This window comes from Amblyomma mixtum, chromosome 9 (genome assembly GCF_055824585.1).
Source record: "Amblyomma mixtum isolate Tamu chromosome 9, ASM5582458v1, whole genome shotgun sequence".
Classification (NCBI taxonomy): Eukaryota; Metazoa; Arthropoda; class Arachnida; order Ixodida; family Ixodidae; genus Amblyomma; species Amblyomma mixtum.
In genome coordinates this window covers 13114389-13134163 of record NC_143020.1, presented here as the reverse complement: position 1 = coordinate 13134163, position 19775 = coordinate 13114389, and the positions used below count along the sequence as shown (strand labels likewise).

Below are 19775 nucleotides of genomic sequence, written 5' to 3'. Positions count from 1 at the left end.
CCCAAATCAACACCTCAAGCACACTAGTTCAGATTCAGCTGATTCGATGTGCTGATGCATTTCAGAGCACGTGAAAACAGCTGCACTCACATTGAAGACATCCTTGCCAAACATGTAGTCCCAGATCTGCTTCTCCACCTCCCAGTTGACCAGGTAGCCCTGGAACACAACAGGGGCACGCTAATCAGTCTCTGCTGGCCGTTCACTTTATGGGCCTGGGAAGAAGCCACAAATGCTATAACAATGAGGGAAAAAATAGGCCATGTAACAAAAAAAACCTGCATGAGGTCACAACAAGAATGCACACTGATGCAAGATCTTAGTCTTTGGAAAATGGCAGCACAACATAAAACAAACATGAGAAAGGAAGGCAGGACGACGCAGGATGACGCACTACTGACAACTGACTCTTTTACTGAAAGACACACCGTATATTTAGGGTCGCCGTCACACCACCCATCAGCTGCAGTAAACGTCAGAAGTTGGTAAAAGATCGTAAAACAGTAAAGGAAAAAAAACCTTTAACATGAGGAGAGTTATACCCCTGCTACACGGGCGTTTCGAATGCCTTCCAACCGAACGTCATTCGACTCGAATGCCAAACGTGCGCTGCTACACGACGTTTTTGAACGGCATTCGGTTGGAATGACTTTCCAGTCGAAGGAGCTCCGCGGAGACATTCCAGATTTTGGAATGCCTTCGAAACGCGAACGCAGCCCGAACCAACCAATAGCCGTCGCCGCCGCCGTCTCTTCGCCCTGCCCACCGCCGCGCGACTGCTTTCGGCTCTGTGGCTGTTCATTTCGATACCCGCTACTCGCTTTTTTCTGCTGTTTGTTTAGCAAATAGTTCGTGTTCCGTCTAGGTGAGTGCTTGCAGATAATAGTACACCAATGAACATTTACCGCGTGAGCATGAAATTTCCCCAGGAGTGCGCCGATGAGGACGACTGCAGTCATACTGCTGTTTACATTGGTTTACATCGCTTCGTATGAACAGCTTGTGCTCGTTTGCAAGACACAAAACGAAATATGCGCTTTAGTTCTATTAAATAATCTCTTCTCTTCTGTACCGGTTGTACGCGTGCTTGTTTACGCAGTGCGACAATCTGTGGGAAGCGCCGACACGATCGCTCGCCTGAGAAACACTTGACAGCCGGGTTGTTGACATCGGATGATCGGCGCTTCTCGCTAATTTTCCCGGCTTCCTCCAACATGCCCAGTACTTTATTTTAAGCTACTTTATCCAGTAGTATGTTTGGTGACCGTTCGCGTTAACTGAAATGGCCTAACTTGTTAGTTACAAGCTAGCGACGGCGACGACTGCTGCTGGCCGTAAAGCACTGCTCGGCAGCTCGTGTCACACCGCCGCTTCCCGTTCATCGTATGCGCGTCCTGCGATGTAAGCAATAGTTGATTTCATGTCCCTGTTGTCAAAACTACACTCGTTGACCATTTACATTCGCTAAAACTTGTGAATTCATTCTTCACAACCACCGCAATCACCGATCCAACCCTGCGGATTCGCTAGGCCTAGTCGTCGCTGAAGGGAACGGAGTCGTCGTCGACTGAAATTAATTTGGCAAGTGGTTATCGCTATCGAGTGTCCAAGTGTGCACATGTGAAATATAGCCGTTCGTTTCGCTTATTTCCAATACGGATAATGTATAAGCGCGCATGTATTCGCACTGTCCCCTCATCAGCGTGTTTTCGCTCAGCCGCCGAACTCCCGAGGGCATATGAAGGCTGACCGTCCGCCGATCGGATTCGTCGGTGTCGTTCAGCCAAAAAACTTGTCCCACTACAATATTAAAGTGAAATGGATAGTTCACTATAATCACATGATGCTGTTCACCGTGATAGTGCCGTTGTCGGACTAGTGTGACCGTCGTCGTCGTTGTACACTGAAAACGAGCCGAGAATTTCGAATGCGTTTGGAAAGTGCCGTGTAGCACCGCGGGAGTCCGTCGAGTTCGAATGCCATTCCAAGTCTCGAATGCCATTCGACTCAGATGTCATTCGAAAGTACCCGTGTAGCACAGGTATTAAACGTGCACTGAAGAGGAATCTGAACTTGTCTTTTTGCAGCGGGAACTCGACCTACACGTTCCGAGCATTCTTGGAAACTTCGATTTATTGCCCTGTGTGGCTGATTTTCCTAATTAAATCGAATTAACGCCTGGCTCCTGCCTTTTTTTTTTTTAATTCTGCCTCGTACGGTGGGCGGAGTCGACCAACGCGTGGAGTGCCTTTCAGCCAGTCCTGTGGCGGCTCGCCGCTCTGCCATCGGCGGAGTAATACGTAGTAGTCCGTAGTAGCAAATAGTCCGCGCATATTTTTATTTCTGCGGGCTTATTTTGCAGCTATATTATCTGCGAATGAAACTATTTATTCATGGAAACCTAAAAAACAAAATAAAACGAAAGCAAAGCCTCCACAGAGCTGGCTGAAAGGCACTTCACGCGTTGGTCGACTCCGCCCACCGTACGAGGGAGAATTAAAAAAATGAAGGCGGCAGCCGGGCGTTAATTCGATTTAATTAGGGAAATCGGCCACACAGGGCAATAAATCGCAGTTTCTAAGAATGCTAGGAACGTGTAGATCGAGCTCCCGCGCCAAAAACACAAGTTCAGAATCCTCTTCAGTGCACCTTTAAGAGCGGTAAGAGCAACCAAGGATTCTTAAAAAAAAAACAAACAGAAAGGTGTGGTATAAAGGGCGAAATAACATGTTTCGATGGAATCTGAAAGAATGAAAATAGAATGAAAAAGGCACTAAAAAGTTATAACCAGAAAAAACATGACACATCAATTCAACCCTAGAAATTGGTTTCATACAATGAAGACAACAGACCACAGCAGAAAAAACCATCACCCATGCATCTGTTGCTTACACATTTATATCTTTCTAAAACACCTCCTTCAGCCTTATACAGAACGATCGAACCATCACTGATACAATTCAGGCCCTTTTTTCTAATCAAAAAGGCTTCTTTCAGTTCACGGGCAACACATTCACATCCTCTACCTACAACAACGGTCTTCTTCCCCAGAATCGGCCTGCACAAGTCCCCTCTGCAGCCCTTGCAGTGAAGAGGCCAATTAGAACCTGTTCAAGTCCCTACTGGCCGTTCATGCTCATTTAAACCGCGCCCCGTTTGGCCAATGTATGCCACACCACATGTGAGGTGTACCTGGTAAACTCTTTGTAGTCCACGTACCTACAGCCACGTTTAGTCCTGCAAGTTTGGTCTCTTTTGTGGCTTATTTATACGAGGACACAATGTGGTCACTTACAGGGAGCCGAATGAACTACCAGAACCTTGTACTTTGAAGCTACCTTTTTAAGGCAAAAGCCTTTAAAGGGCAACTGAAGCGATTTTAGAATTTGATGAGTTTAAGGTTGCCGAATGTGCAAAATGTGCAGTTAAAGCCTGCGAGATGGTTTGGCTTTAGCATTTGAAATGGTGGCGTAATCACCGAATAAAGTCGTCGTCGGCGTTCAGCTTCTCTGAAGTGCATAGCGACGGGCAGAGGCCCCGATAATGACGTCACATGCGACGGCCCTACGTTTCCAGCGAAGAAACGGTTATTCCATGGAAGAAAACCGGCGCCATCGAAGCTGAAGCTAAGGATGCATTGTTTGGCACCATCTGACGACGCACAGCAGCATGCAGGCGTAAGCAGCGGACATCTGCAATTTCGGCAACAATGATGTCACCGCCGAGTTTCCTCGCACTCCTCCAATGTAATGAGGAGAAGCCTAATCATCATAGCGGTTTTAATCGACGATTATGCCACCATTTTAAATGCTAGTGCAAAAATACTTAGCATGCTTCATCTAAAAGCTTGATAGATTCGAATTCTTGAATAACCTCGGATTCTCAAAAAACCGTTTCAGCTTCCCTTTAATGCCTCATCGCTGTCGACAGGTTTTCAGGAGAGGTGTCACACTTTTTCTAGTCAGACCAGAAAAAAAATCTTTGTGCTCGATGGGATTCGAACCACCATCCTTCCGTTCCGCAACCGAGCGTGCTAATGGCTACGCTACTTTCTGCCAACGCATACGTAGTTCTCCTTGTTGTGGACGCTGGAGAGTGTTTGCAGAAAGGCGTCAAATCAGACGGATGCCTCCGGAACGCCCTCCAGTGTCTCCAGCATTTAAGTTTCACCAGCAACTGTGTACTTAATTAACATCTTAACCACACGAGTGACACAAGCAGCAACACTGCTCTTAAGACTTTCGCCTTACCGCACTTTAGGCCAGCAAAGTGCCCCCCTGAATTTTTTTCACGTTATGGGCCACTCAGTGTGAGTAGGGAACAACTTCCGGGCTAATTCTCTGGTCTTCGAGCCTGGACTGCTTACTTTTCTTGCCTTTTATATTTCAAAGAATTAATTCTGCTACACCTGTCAGGACTGACTGTGGAAAGCCAGCATTTTGAAGCGTCACCATCTGCAGTTGGAAGCTGGTTTGCATGGTATGGCTACAGGACTTCACAATGGCCGCCTGAAGACCTGATGTGGCAATGACTCGCTTCACTGTCTTTGAGTGCGCTGATTCGTAAGGTAACTCCTTTTGGGCCCGAAGGCAGCAGTACATCAGGCAAAAAAATTCAGGGGGCCATTTTGTTGACCTAAAGTGTGGTGAGGCGAAAGCCTTAAGCGCAGTATCACTGCTTGTGTCAGAGATGTCTGGTTAAGATGTTAACTAAGTACACAATTGTTTGTGAATCTTAAATGCTGTAGACACTGGAGGGCGTCTGGCAGGCATCCATCTGATTCGACGCCTTCCTGGAAACAATCTCCAGTGTCCTAGACAAGGAGAACTACTTATGCATTGGCAGGAAGAAGCGTGGCCATTAGCATGCTCGGCTGATGCGGAACGCAAGGATGGTGGTTCAAATCCCATCGTGCACAAAGAGTTTTCTTCTGGTCTGACAGAGAAGCGTGACGCCTCTACTGACGACCTTGTGTTGACAACGATGAGGGATTAAAGGCTTTCACCTAAATATTTTCACCAGCTATAGACAGTTCCAAGCCCAAAAACTGCAATTTATCGCATTCCGGCCGCTCTTGAGTAAATTCCAAACCACTTCTGTGCTCCCTAAAAATTCTTAGGGTCTCAGTCACCATGATTAGATAGCACCGTGTGTCCTGTTTCTTTAGAGAAACCAAAAAATCCTCTACATAACGGAAAACCTTCAAGACTCTATCTGTGTCCAATTTCTCGTTTACACTCCGATCTATCATTACAAAAAAAACGTTGCTCAAAACAGGTGCAACGCAAGACCCAGTACAAATCCCTCTCTTCTGTATGAATATTCCACTCCCGAACTGTACAACTGTGACATTAAGGTAAAACTCCAATGACATAAAATTCTCAAGATGAACACTGGCGACACTCTGAAATGGCATGACCCCATTTTCCTCAACACATGCTCGAACTGCTATGAACAAATCTTTATGAGGAATCGAATAAAAAAACAATCTTTGTCATCAACAGAGAAAAAATAACCAAACGGCTCATTGGCTTGAAGAAGTTCAAATATTTCCAAAGAGTTGTTTGTTGTGAAGGGATCACTCATCACAAGTTTGTTGAGATGCTTCAGAAGGTACTGACTAACAAGGCATTGCCAAGACTGCCTTTTGCTTACAATGCAGCGAAACAGCACACCTTCTTTGTAAGTCTTGGCCGTAAAAAACATGCTAAGACTTTTCCCTTTGCAGTCACTTATACACTTTGCTAACCTTTGCAGTTGCAGGTTGCTATGGCTTCCTGAAAGCTGGCCACGTAGCGGCTTCGTATAAATACTCAGAAAAGGCACCAAACTTGCAGGACTAAACATGCCCGTAGGTACGTGGATTGCAAAGGGGGGGTAGTGTATCAGACACACCTCACATGTGATATGGCATACATTTGCCAAATGGGGAATTGTTTAAAATAAAGGTAAAGCGAGCATGAAGGTGCTCTCCAACTTTGCCATTCACATTTTCTGTCTGAAGTTAATATTTACGCATTTAGAAAAATTATCTTAATTGCTAATTAATTTGCAAAACAAAAAGTTGCCTATGATGCGCAAGCCGGTTGGTAGGTGTATGTAAGTGGTTTCCTTGGCCTACCTCAAATATTTTACCTTTTAACGCTTGGCTAAAGTAAGCCTGGACACCCTGTAATATATGGTTTATTGGGGTTTAACGTCCCAAAGTGACTGAGGCTATGAGGGACGCCGTAGTGGAGGGCTCCGGAAATTTCGACCACCTGGGGTTCTTTACCGTGCACTGATATCGCACAGTACACGGGCCTCTAGAATTTTGCCTTCAAGAAATTCAGCCACCGCAGCCGGGATCGAACCCGCGTCTTTCGGGTCAGCAGCCGAGCGCCGTAACCACTGAGCCACTGCGGTGGTTCCCTGTAATATATATATATATATATATATATATATAATACATCTCAATGAGTTGATCCTGAAAGTGCAGAATTTCAACTGCAAAAGTGAGCTTAGCTCATTGTCCTTTTGAAGACTGTGTGTGATCAGAATAATTTCTCAAGAATGGCAGCTGATACTGTAGATAATGAGATGTTTGCAGCGACTTTGTTATCTTTTGTATTTTGGTTTGAACAATGGCCACTGGCTTGTGTTGTACTTTTTGTTGCACGTTGTTACCACTCCATCCCCGCTGCAATGCCAGAAATGGCGCTGTGCGGTAAATAAACGAATGACAACTAAGCTAGCACAGATGACAGGCGCCTGGCAGAGACCTTCTGGAAGGGCAGCAGGTAGAAGAGGCCCGACATGTCCTTGCAGTCATCCAACTGGTCGCCGATGAACTGGCGCCGACGCTCGCTCTTCGCCTTGGTGATGCAGTTGGGCATAACCCTGCGATGGGGGACAGAGCAGCCATGCTGGACCACAAAGGAACTGACCCGACAACCAGTCGCATCAACATCTTATTAAGGCGAAAGCCTTTAATGCCTCATACCGTCGTTAGCAGACGCTGTCGGCAGCCGTGTCGACAGAGTTGTCCGCCTTTCGGCATCACTGCTTAAAAAGAAACTGCGCCGAGGGTGGGAATCGAACCAGAGCCTTTGGCATTTGAAGCGGAGACACTACCACTCCGCCACGAGGGCTCAAGGTTCGAGCATGAATAAAGGCGCATCTAGTGAATGCATGGGTTCATAAATAAAATGAAAGGAATAAAGTCAGGAAAAGGAAAAATAAATATAAGAAAATAAGCAAAAATAAAATCAAAATAAAAATAAGATATGAAAATAAAAACCAAAATATGAAAAATAGAAAGTAAATAAAAACAAACAGTGCACCAGGAAACGCTTTCGCCTTGCAGCACTTTAGAGAGCCAAAGTGCCCCCTGAATTTTTTTTTTCAAGCCCTGGCTCCTGGGCTGAAAGCCACCCAAGTGAACTGACTGCACTGGTTAAATTGGTCAGCAAGCAATACGCTACTTTACTATTCAGGTTTAATTTACCAGTATCGCCGAATACACCAATACACGCCTTGAACAGTGCGCTTGGGAGTTGGTGGACTGTCGTCTCATGATGTTATCAATGTCAGGATTGTGTTAAAAGGATTTCGCTATTTGTAACACAGAAGGTCGCATGGAAGGAGGACATATTCGAGAAAGCAATTTAGACCGACAGACGCCGCTTGGTTCCCGCGATCGTTGCGCCCTCTAATAAGTGCTCCAGCTGACGTTTCACCTGACTGCTAGTTGAACGCGCACCCTTACTTAAAAAAAAAAAAAAAGAAACTACGCCGTCTAAGGATTTGAATAAAGACAATGATCGTAAGCACAGAATTCTGAAGCCCGCCGGTTGCCGACGGCGTTTTGAGCATGCGATATTTTTGGTTGCGTCTTACGAACAGAGCCATGGTTGGCAGGTTTGCCTGGTTTATTGGGGTTTAACGTCCCAAAGCGACTAAGGCTATGAGGGATGCAGTAGTGAAGGGCTCCGGAAATTTGGACCACCTGGGGTTCTTTAACGTGCACTGACATCGCACAATACACGGGCCTTTAGAATTTCGCCTCCATCGAAATTCAACCGACAGGCGCACAGCTGACATTGCGGCACTCGACACCAAGACATGCGAATGTCGAATGCATGCTACATTATACTTTATGTTTGTTCGAATTCCAAGCTTCGCCACTCACCTGGGAGCATTTTGCGTCGTGAAACCGGCTTTGATCGAGCCCCCGCCGTTGTCAACAACTAAACAGTGCGCCGCCATCGCGACGTTCTTGAGGCGCAAGGTTGCTAACTAGGGCGTAGATGCCCCGCTAAGAGTGGCCCCTTGAAGCCGTTCCACAGTTATCCCGGTTTTTCCTCATTTTTTTATTAAAACACAACTGCACACTGGCTACGTTTTATTTAAAGCTGCAAAAAATATTCATTAAAAAAAACCGCACAAAGCAAGCTGTTAGAAATAGCGGGCCTCTAATAAAAGTCAGAATGCTGAAACATGCGCCTTGCTGGCTAAGCCACCGCTTGAATGAAGGCTGCACAAAGGCGCCCGCCTTTTGAAAACAATCGACGAAGCACGTTACAAATGTTTCCGAGATTGACAGCACAAAGAACGGCCGCCGACGAAAGTGTCACCGCCGAAACCGAAACAAACAACTCTAGTCACGTGACTTTTTTTTTCAAGCAGAATGCGTGTTTGGAGTCGAGCTCGTTGATTGGCCCAAACGTATCATGTGCTGAATAGGGGAACCGGTAAAAACCAGCCCAACGGCCGTTGGTCTCGTCACTTGCCGGCACATCCGTGGTTGTGTCGATTCGCTGCTCGTTCTCGTTTAAACGTCTTCCGTTGAAAACTTCAAAGCCAACAATGCGTGAGATTGTGCACATTCAGGCCGGCCAGTGCGGCAACCAGATCGGCGCCAAAGTGAGTATCGCCATTCCACTGCTTCGTTCCAGAGAGCTTTCTGTGGCGGTGGACCGGCGCGACAGAGGTGCGGTTAGGCCTAGCGGGATGTCAAATTCCCGCTTTGCGGACACGCCGCCCCTCGGAGCTTAGCATCAAATGTCGGCGCCCGTAATTGGATGCCGTCGGCGAGGTCATTTCGCCATAATTGGCGAAGTTTCAAATGTATCTTTTGTAATATCGGGAATCGTTCATCGTTTGCGATGAAACAGCGGAAGCCACGCCCGCTAACAATGCCGCCGGCGCGATGACCTGTTTGTGACCGGCGCTGTCGAAAGCCGGTGTTCAGGGCCGTGACTCGGTTCAAAAGGCAGCGTCCTTCGTGGCTTGTTGGTTCGGCCTCGCGCCCTTGCTGTGAACTCTCTGCCTCCCCGCTCCTCCGTTCTGCAAATACCGTAGCGCTACGCCTTCTCGTTTTCAGAAAAATACAATCATTAAAGAGCTGTGTGAACTTTAGGCCCCTCGGTCTTCGTGCGTGCAGTGAATCGCCAGTCGTGACCAGCTCGTGTCCTCATTACGGTACCTCGTCTGGCGCGCATTACGAGTCCGACTTATTTGCAATCCTATTACAGTCGCGTAGGCCTTTTCTTCGTTTGCCAGCGCGCCCCCCTCCACCCACTATGAGCACGCCTGCCTAATCGAAGATACCCAGGCAGCATTCTCTCGATTGCAGTTCGATCTGTTACTGTCCTATCTCGCCGCTGTTCAGTCGACATTGCGACGTTTGGCCACCTCTGGTGGGTCCCTTTAGTTTAGTATATTTTTTTTTCGTCATCGGCCATTGTGGCCGCCCGGGCAGTATTTCCTTGTGTGGCGTCCATTTTGTCGAGCTGCGCTTCTAATTTGGTAACGGCTGTCGCCGTTCTCCTTACATGGCATTGCGTGGGCAGGTGCCTTGACGCCGCCGTTTCAAACGCGGCTCCGCAACTTTTCCGGTAGCGCGGATTTTTCGCGGCGGCTGCCAAGAAAGCGCGCGCGTTGCGCCGGCCGGTGCACACGTTTCGAATTGGCGGCCGCTGATTGGCTCTTCGCCATTGGTCACCTCCGGCCAATCAGATTGGGAGCCTAGACTTTTCAAATCGTTTTCCCGCTGGCGACCGTTGTTTTTCACGGGCAAACGTTGCAAGGACGTTTCCCTTATCCTAAAATGACGTAGCGTATAAAGCTGTTTAGCTGCCGGTTTTTATCTTTCCAATTACGTGTGCTGAGATTTGCTTCGCCATTGTTTCGGCGGTTGTAGGTTACCGGAGCGTAATTCGGTCGGTCTCGCACTGATAATAGGGCTGGAGGCGGCTTCAGTCGTAGCCAAGCGTATCTGTATACTTGTCACTCAAATTCCTGTCCTTGATAATGGGCCCACGCCCTGCGTTTGCGTAGGGAATGTGCAGTTTTCATCGATTTCTTGGGCGTTTCGACTTTAGTGCTGCGAACGCAAGACCGTTTGTGATAGGACGGTGTTGCAATGCCTTTTACGAGGACGGGGTGTGATGGCATGGCCTTTGGGCGTATCCACATGGACAGCAGTTACACCAGCCACAGGGCACCACAAAGCCCTTTGAGAATTGGGTCCTCGTTTTCCAACGCTCACCGTTCATAGCTACGTAACACGTTTGTCCTCGCGCCTCGTGGGCGCTAGCGCCCGTCCGGGGCACTTACAGCTCAAAGGTGCGGCCTTCGAAAGTCAGGGGTCGCAAAACTCAATCCAGCGTAGCGTAGGTGAAGTCTAAAACTTATTTTAGCCATCTATCAATTTTGAAAACTTGCTAACATTTTAGTTGTGTAAGTTTGTTTTATGGTAGGATCTCCGGTAGTAAAAATGTTGCAGCAACATCGAGTACCCGTGGTAGCCAAGCCCACAAGCATCTGTTGTCGGTAGTTCTCTTAGGACGCAAGTTAAGTAGGCAATATTTCTACGCTCGACAAACTCATAAATTGATCCTCTCCAGTTCTGGAACCTGTTGAGCTATGAATGCACTGCAATGTGTTCCAAGGATCAACTGTTTCACATAAAGCTCCACGGTCTGCAAGGAGAGCTGTGCAACGGGTCGTCCAGCATTAATGGGGTATCTGCGGTACAGTTTCAGGGGCCTTTCTCTTAAAAGTTTGTCTTGTGCTAATAGCACCACCCCCTTTCTAGACTTGCCTGTGGACGCTTAGTAACTACACCTATCGTGGGCGGGGTGCTTTGTGGTATTGCTTGACAGAAGTGATTGTATGTTACAATTGCACCCCAAAGAAGACTTTAATGCTTGCGACTCGGTCCTGATCTGCTGTTTGGTTGATTTGGCAACAGTCAGTGACTGTAGTGATGTACGAGGTCTTCCATACTTCATAAATGTGTCAGCATTGAGCTCGTGTTGCAGAAAATTTGGGGTCGATGACAGTGAGTGCAAAATCCGGAGTGGTATGAGGACTCCCGGCGATCTGTGAATGTTGAGGATGACCAATTCTGCATACAAGGGAATTGGCCCATTGCGCTCTCACCTCATGCCCTTAAGGTGAAGCGTAAGCCTCCCCTCCAGTTTTTTACAAAACTAGCGAAGGGAGACAAAGTTGGTGCAATTTTTGAGTGGAAGTCGTCCCGATGCAAATGCCGTTTGCCTTTTATGGTCTTGTCTTCGACCTGCTTCAGGCATTGTCTGGGGGTTATCGGCACACTCAAGCACTGACGCTTGTATTTGCTTTGGCATAGCAACTTTCTTGACACAGTATTGTCCATCGCTACTGGCATGCCTGTCGGACTCGCTATCTCTGACGCACACTGTTGCATTCTTCGTGCACGTTTTCATCCTGCTGACAGCTCCCAGATCTTTCTGCTGTGACTCGCGATAGATTCGAGCGCCAATGCTTTAGCAAGGTGAACTTGGAGCTCCAAGCAGTTGGCAAGGGGTTTCAGACCCTGGTTATTTTCCTCCGTCCACTCTAGATCTCAGTGCAGGGTGGCGCCAATTTCAGTGGAAAGTACTGTCGCTGTTTGTGATAAATAATGGGGTGGACGCTCTTCGATGAAGTTTGCTTTTAATGACGTCTCCGTTGCGAAATTGGCAGGCAGCATGTAGATTAACTACTTCTGAATATTATGTGCTGTTTAATGTAAAACTAGTCCTTACGCACTTGTGTATTCGGTCATGCAAGGTTTTCGTTGCGATATTTGACACAACACGTGCCATTGGTTGTTCTTGGTATCAGGGGATGCGTTAAAGGTGCACTGAAGAGGAATCTGAACTCGTCTTTTTGCCACGGGAACTCAATCTACACGTTCCCAGCATTCTTAGAAACTTCGATTTATTGCCCTATGTGGCCGATTTCCTTAATTAAATCGAATTAACATCCGGCTCCCGCCTTTTTTTTTAATTCTCCCTCGTACTGTGGGCGGAGTCAACCAACGTGGGGAGTGCCTTTCACCCAATCCCGTGGCGCCTTGCCGCTCTGCCGTCGGCGGAGTAATATGTAGTAGTCCGTAGAAGCAAATAGTCCGCATATTTTTATTTCTGCGGGCTTATTTTGCAGCTATATTATCTGCGAATGAAACTATTTATTCATGAAAACCTAAAAAACAAAGCGAAAGCAAAGCCTCCACGGAGCTGGCTGCAAGGCACTCCACGCATTGTTCGACTCCGCCCACCGTACTAGGGAGAATTAAAAATAAAAAAGGCGGGAGCTGGACATTAATTCGATTTAATTAGGAAAATCAGCCACACAGGGCAATAAGTCGCAGTTCCCAAAAAAGCTGGGAACGTGTAGAGTTGCCGCGGCAAGAATAAGAGTTCAGATTCCTCTTCAGTGCACCTTTAAGGGCAGTGTCCTCTTGGTTATTGCAATGCTGCAGTGGATATGATTACTCTTCAGACTTCTGCAAGCTTCTCTGCTCTTTTCTGAACATGCTTTGCGGCTGATCCTGTGCTTAGCTTGCTGAAGATAGCCTCTTTTCAAGGCCATGGGAAGCTGTTGCACACCCACGCTATCTGGCTGACACTTTGTACCAGCCCTCTTGACCACTGAAGCTGCTGCTATCTCTTTAGGCGGCCACAAGCTATGTGCGTGACTCAGTGCATGAGTCCTGCATGTGGCATTCCTAACAGAATTAGAGGCAGAATTTTGGATTTTTTTTAAAATGATGCTCAAGATGGAAGTGTCCATGAGTAATGACATGGAAGTCTCCTTCGCTGCCTGCTTAATCTGAAAGTTTTTCACGTGCTGCATCTGTTTCGATATTCTTGCATGCCCTCTGAAACTTCCAATCCAATGCCCCTGCATTACTTGCCTAAAATGCCATTGCTGACTTCAGTAACCCTAGACATGTCCTGTGCTGTCTCACGGCACCTCGGTAGGTTTTTGGGCCCTCTGGTAACTGTTTCGCTGCCTCCAGATTCCTTACGTGTGTCCTGTGGAATGTTTGCTCATTTTTTCTTCACCTCCGAGTGGTTTCAGTGTCTTGCATCATGGAAGTTCCTTCGGTTCATGGTTTGTGTTCTAGTGGCATCAGAGTAGTGAGCTCTTCTGCTCTACATCTGCTATTCGACACCAGTGCTGTACACAGTTGGATGTGCCCCCCCCCCTCCTCCTCCCCCCCTTGGACTATCTGTGTTGGTAGTATAGAACCTCTAGTGCGGCCCACTCGGCAGGATGTTTTTCCCGGTCTTCCTGCCCACACGTTCTTCTCGCAGCTGTTTCAGATGGCTGTGTTCATAAGCGGTTGTGGTTGGGAGGTCTACTTCCTGTGGATTCTGATTCATCCGTTGTTGAGTTTCTTTTCCTCCTTTTGCTGCTCAGCACATGGACGCCTGTTCCCTGCATATCGTTACTGTTGCATATTTCGACGGTTCTTTCTATGGATAGTTTGCTGACAAGCAGTGGCATTTCAGGTTCTTAAACTTAAGTCTGTCACTTTATTTCTTTTCTGCTGAACTCTATTCTCTCCTAGCTTAAAGGTGCACTGAAGAGGAATCTGAACTCGTCTTTTTGCCGCGGGAACTCGATCTACACGTTCTGAGCATTCTCAGATACTGCGCTTTATTGCCATGTGCGGCCGATTTCCCTAATTAAATCGAATCAACATTCGGCTCTCACCTTTATTTTTTTAATTCTCCCTCGTACGGTGGGCGGAGTCAACCAACGCGTGGAGTGCCTTTCAGCCAGCTCCGTGGAGGCTTTGCTTTCCCTTTATTTTGTTTTTTAGGTTTCCGTGAATAGTTTCATTCGCAGATAGTATAGCTGCAAAATAAGCCCGCAGAAACAAATATACGCGCGGACTATTTGCTTCTACGGACTACTACGTATTACTCCGCCGCTGTCAGAGCGGCAAGCCGTGGCGGGACTGGGTGAAAGGCACTTCACGCGTTGGTCGACTCCGCCCACCGTACGAGGCAGAATTAAAATAAAAAAAGGTTGGAGCCGGACGTTAATTCGATTTAATTAGAAACTGATTTATTGCCCTGTGTGGCAGATTTTTTTAAGAATGCTCGGAATGTGTAGATGGCGTTCCCGTGGCAAAAAGACGAGTTCAGATTCCTCTTCAGTGCACCTTTAACTCCTGTAGGTAAGAAGTGATGAATGTGGTGCATGCCAAAGGAGCTGAAGTGAATGGGGTCTATCGACGTTGCAGTTTCCTAATTGCACGGCGCGAACTTGCGTGTACACAACGGACCAACACGGAGGCCGCTGCTTTGCTATTTTTCGTCTTGCATCTTTCTGAATTGTCTAAATCTGCTTGCTTGAGCGTCCCTCATAGCCTCAGTTGCTTTTGGACATTTAACACCAATAAGCCAATCTCCAATCTGCTTCACATTGGAATAGCCGTGCTGCAGCATTCTGTGCACCAAGTCTTGTGCTGGCTAAGTGGCTTTATTGAGCAAGTGTTCAGTTCGACATATTCACTCTGCATTAAGCTACTTGCACTCTGTAAAACTTAATTTCAGTGATGTTGCCTTTCTTTGGTTAGGCGCCATTTGTTAGGTAGCATGTTTCACTTGTACTACCATCGTGAACTAATCTCCTTGTGTTCAGTGCAGAGTTGTTGCTGTGCCTTTTGCCCCTCATTATTGCAGCCTGTAGCTGATGCCCTAGCCTCTTTTGTGCAGTTCTGGGAGGTCATCTCCGATGAGCATGGCATTGACCCCACCGGCAGCTACCACGGAGACTCGGACCTCCAGCTGGAGCGCATCAACGTCTACTACAATGAGGCTTCCGGTGAGGTCCCACCTTCCCGCCATCTGGCACTCCGTGGCTAACTGGCATTCCTTTCTACCTTTCAGGGGGCAAGTATGTGCCACGTGCCATCCTGGTTGATCTGGAGCCGGGCACCATGGACTCGGTGCGGTCTGGACCTTTTGGGCAGCTTTTCCGCCCAGACAACTTCGTATTCGGTACGTCCATGTGCTTCGTTTTTGGGATCATTGGGACGCTTCCTTTGTTTTTTTTCCCTGTGAAGACTCTTTGGTGTTGGGGTTGGCTACCCACAGTGAAATCTATTTGTGAGACTATCATGGTCCTCTAGTGACAACCCTATCCTGCTCTGCACTTCTTGGCTTACTAATATTCAATATGGTCGGATAGCATAGCACTGGTTCAGTTTGTACCCAAATGACATGGGTTCATTCCCGGCCACGGCGGCCGAATTTCGATGGAGGTGAAATTCTAGAGGCCCGTGTACTGTGCGATGTCAGTGCATGTTACAGAACCCCAGGTGGTTGAAATTTCCTGAGCCCTTCACTACGGCGTCCCTCATAGCCTGAGTTGCTTTTCAACACACCCCAATATCCAACCAACGTTCATTCTTTCAAGCTTGTGTCCAGGCATTTTAATCATGGTGCGGTCTGAATTTTGATTCTAAACCACTCCCTTACAGTGTAGTGTACTGGTGTACTGTGCTCTAGCTCTGCTCTACATTGTTGCCCTGCATGGATGCGTTCTTGAGGTAGATTTTCATGCATCCGACCTCCAAATGAGTCCTAAACTTTGGTCGAGCATATGCCTCAATCACTGTTGCTCATGACTCTCTCCGCTTCGTCTCTCTTGTGTTTGTACTTAGTACTTCAGATGGATAACTGCACGTGCTTCCCTTGGTCCCTGTGTTTCAGTGCCGCGGTCTCTCAATGTTTGTGGCTTCCGTTCGTTCAGGCCAGAGTGGTGCGGGCAACAACTGGGCCAAGGGCCACTACACAGAGGGTGCGGAGCTGGTCGACTCGGTCCTCGACGTGGTCCGCAAGGAGGCCGAGGGCTGCGACTGCCTGCAGGGCTTCCAGCTGACCCACTCGCTGGGCGGGGGCACCGGCTCCGGCATGGGCACGCTGCTCATCTCCAAGATCCGCGAGGAGTACCCGGACCGCATCATGAACACCTTCAGCGTGGTGCCCTCTCCGAAGGTGTCGGACACCGTGGTGGAGCCCTACAACGCCACCCTGTCGGTCCACCAGCTGGTGGAGAACACGGACGAGACGTTCTGCATCGACAACGAGGCCCTGTACGACATCTGCTTCCGCACCCTCAAGCTGACCACCCCGACCTACGGCGACCTCAACCACCTGGTGTCGGCCACCATGTCGGGAGTCACCACCTGCCTCAGGTGGGTGGGAGGGTTTCTGGGGCTGTGCGGAAGCGAAGAATGGGGTGGGGGGGATGGCGCAGGATCGATACGATATGTCCTCCCTTAAAGGTGCACTGAAGAGGATTATGAACTTGTCTTTTTGCCACGGGGACTCTATCTGTACGTTCCTAGCATTCTTAGAAACTGCACCTTATTGCCCTGTATGGCCCATTTCCCTAATTAAATCGAATTAACATCCGGCTCCCGCCGTTTTTTTTAATTCTGCCTCGTACGATGGGCGGAGTCCACCAACGCGTCGAGTGCCTTTCATCCAGTCCAGTGGCGGCTTTGCTTTCGCTTTATTTTGTTTTTAGGTTTCCATGAATTAATAGTTTCATTCGCAGATAATATAGCCGCAAAGTAAGCCCACAGAAATAAAAATGCGCGCGGACTATTTGCTACTACGGACTACTACGTATTACTCCGCCGTTGGCAGAGCGGGAAGCCGCCACGGGACTGGATGAAAGGCGCTCCACGCGTTGGTAGACTCCGCCCACCGTACGAGACAGAATTAAAAAAATAAAGGCGGGAGCCGGACGTTAATTCGATTTAATTGGGAAAATCGGCCACACAGGGCACTAAGTCAGTGTTTCTAAGAATGCTAGGAACGTGTGGATCGAGTTCCCGCGGCAAAAAGACATGTTCAGAATCCTCTTCAGTGCACCTTTAATGTAGGTGCCTCAATTGGAGGCTGCCCCTTCAGAACATGCAGCATACTTTGCGTTCTAGTGCTCCTGCGGAAAGAGCATCGCGTCCTATTCACTGGAAAGGTGGAAAACTGAGTCATTGGGACTCATAAATCGTGATTGGTTGAGAGGGTAGTGTCTTACAAAAACAATTTGCCGAGAGAAGACTGTCAAGCTAGAATCGAACCAGCCGTCCCTTGGGTCGGGAGCCAGGCATTCTACTTGTGTACACCTCTGAGGTATGTTAGGTCACTGGGATAGATGGAGGTCTTCTACGAGCGCCTCGCACTGCACAGTAGTCGAATTGCATTTAAAGACACTGTTAATTAGGGTCAGTGATTAGTTCTCAGATACGGGCAATGATGCATGATTAAGTAGCGTGTCTTGGCAAAAGGGTGTGCCGCGAGACGCCCCTCCCCCAAGCAGTTAATTGTAGGGGCCCTTTAACGATGCCAGGTCATTCTCTCGAGTTGAACTTAACTGTTACTCAGTTTCGTGACTAGCACATCGCCACTGTTCCTTCAGCAGCTGCGTCAACAGATTAAACTTCAAAATAAAGATTTGCAGTTCCACAGCCAGGATATCTCGTCTAGCAAAAGCCCCCTGCCTCTTCTTTTTCTCTCCTTGGAAGTTATTTGGATCCAGACCGTAAGGGTGCAGGCTAGTTCTGCTCCATCCACATGCATGGTTGCTGTGTTTTGCAGCAGTAATTAAAATTCTGGATCACTGGTTGTATATTCCTGCTACAACTAGTTTACACAATAAGATGGCAGGTGCAGTACACTGTCTGGAGCTGAATCCATTCCCGACTTGCATTCCACATTACTGGACTGCCCTGGAGATGTCATCTGATTTATTGCATTGCTATGTTTCTTAGCAGCCGTTTTTGCTTCCAGTCTGGCATTTCCATTACTGCCATGCCCCCTGCTGTCCGTGGCAGCAGTAGACCTTGCGTTGCCTTTTTTCATGTTGCCTTTCCCTTGTCCCCCTCTGCACACCAGGTTCCCTGGCCAGCTCAACGCTGACCTGCGCAAGCTGGCAGTCAACATGGTCCCCTTCCCCCGTCTCCACTTCTTCATGCCGGGCTTTGCGCCCCTCACGGCCCGTGGCTCGCAGCAGTACCGCGCCCTGACCGTGCCCGAGCTCACCCAGCAGATGTTCGACTCCAAGAACATGATGGCCGCGTGCGACCCCCGGCACGGGCGCTACCTGACGGTGGCCGCCATCTTCCGCGGCCGCATGAGCATGCGCGAGGTGGACGAGCAGATGCTCAACGTGCAGAACAAGAACTCCTCCTACTTTGTCGAGTGGATCCCCAACAATGTCAAGACGGCCGTGTGCGACATTCCACCCCGGGGACTCAAGATGTCCGCCACCTTCATTGGCAACAGCACTGCCATCCAGGAGCTCTTCAAGCGCATCTCCGAGCAGTTCACAGGTGGGTTGCTGCATACGCATTGTGGCACTGCTTGTTCTTTGGTCACAGCATTTCTGTGCATGTTTGCCTTTAACCTGAGTGTTTATTAATGCATGCTCAGCGTTCGCACTTTGCACATGTCATAGGAACTTGGTGGTGCCCCTTTCGCAGTCTCAAAGTATTTGTATCATTAAAACAAATCAAATGCTCGAGCAAAAGCTGTTCTTGCCGGTCTGTCGTGCAGATATTGGTGTATGATGTGCTTTGGATTCAGTTTACATGTCAAGGCCTCGCATAGGTCAAACCAGCGGAATGACTGAGCTTAAGTTAGGTTTGATCCAAATCGAAGGTCAAATTTTGCACAGGCATGGAGTGAGCAACATTTTGGAGACTACCCTGATTTAATAGATTTTTCTGGCTCTTCAAATATTGAGACTATTTTCCTGGTCAATCGATAACTGCAGTCAGCCCTAGCTGATCTTTCAGGCAGCCTTTTCCTGGTTGTCCATCATACCTGGCACTTCGTGAATTTCTGGATTGCACACTGCTGGGTGCTGGTTTCAAGTTTTGAAAATCTTGGTATCAGTACCACTGGTTGACTGTGCCTGTCATTCTCTCGTGCAGCCATGTTCCGGCGCAAGGCTTTCCTCCACTGGTACACGGGCGAGGGCATGGACGAGATGGAATTCACAGAGGCAGAGTCCAACATGAACGACCTGGTCTCCGAGTACCAGCAGTACCAGGAGGCAACGGCCGACGAGGAAGGAGAGTTCGAGGATGAGCCGGAGGCTGACGCCGAGGCCTAGACTTTCCATTCCCCCCACCCTTCTTTCCCATCCCTGGTTGTTCATTGTGTTCGATATTTCTCCGGTTTCATTTTTGCGCTAATAAATTATTTTGTTCAGCCATGCCCCCTTTTTCATGTTGCGTTGCCAGGTTTGGACGAAGGTGAAGAGTGTTCTTATACCTGTGCCACACGGACAGATTTAATGCCATTATGTGCTTACTGCCTTAAGATTTAATTGCATTCGTGCAGTGCCACACGTATAAACTTAATGGCATTAGCCTTACTGCCATTCGCGGCCTACTGAGTTCACCACAACTCATTCGCCCGTGCAATGCGTACTCTCGTTCCCATTCCACA

General features: G+C 48.2%; 2 protein-coding genes across 3 annotated transcripts in view; one reads left to right on the top strand and one right to left on the bottom strand.

Annotated features, from left to right (window-relative positions):
* The window catches only part of Arp6 (Actin-related protein 6), a 52488-nt gene extending 44228 nt beyond the window's left edge, over window positions 1-8260 (bottom strand). For both annotated transcript variants that reach the window (XM_089560918.1, XM_089560919.1), the window contains exons 1-3: window positions 8171-8260; window positions 6762-6879; window positions 91-159 (exon numbers count right to left, since the gene is read on the bottom strand). In XM_089560918.1, the coding sequence (XP_089417044.1) occupies window positions 91-159; window positions 6762-6879; window positions 8171-8247 (264 nt within the window). In that variant the 5' untranslated portion in view covers window positions 8248-8260. The remainder of the gene's footprint in view (window positions 1-90; window positions 160-6761; window positions 6880-8170) is intronic.
* Window positions 8261-8742: 482 nt separating this feature from the next.
* Window positions 8743-19541, top strand: LOC149328349 (tubulin beta chain-like). The gene is made up of 6 exons (XM_089560855.1): window positions 8743-8904; window positions 15024-15132; window positions 15198-15308; window positions 16063-16507; window positions 18216-18652; window positions 19256-19541. Exons 1-6 carry the CDS (start codon window positions 8848-8850, stop codon window positions 19435-19437), a joined length of 1341 nt encoding a protein of 446 aa, XP_089416981.1. The 5' UTR covers window positions 8743-8847; the 3' UTR covers window positions 19438-19541.
* Window positions 19542-19775: the final 234 nt, after the last annotated feature.

What these genes read in the sequence shown, in the direction of transcription:
- LOC149328349 (XM_089560855.1), top strand. Translation starts at nt 8,848, where the DNA reads ATGCGTGAGATTGTGCACATTCAGGCCGGCCAGTGCGGCAACCAGATC. An exon ending in CTACTACAATGAGGCTTCCG is followed by an intron (nt 15,133 to 15,197) that starts GTGAGGTCCCAC and finishes TCTACCTTTCAG; the next exon opens with GGGGCAAGTATGTGCCACGT. An exon ending in GGAGTCACCACCTGCCTCAG is followed by an intron (nt 16,508 to 18,215) that starts GTGGGTGGGAGG and finishes TCTGCACACCAG; the next exon opens with GTTCCCTGGCCAGCTCAACG.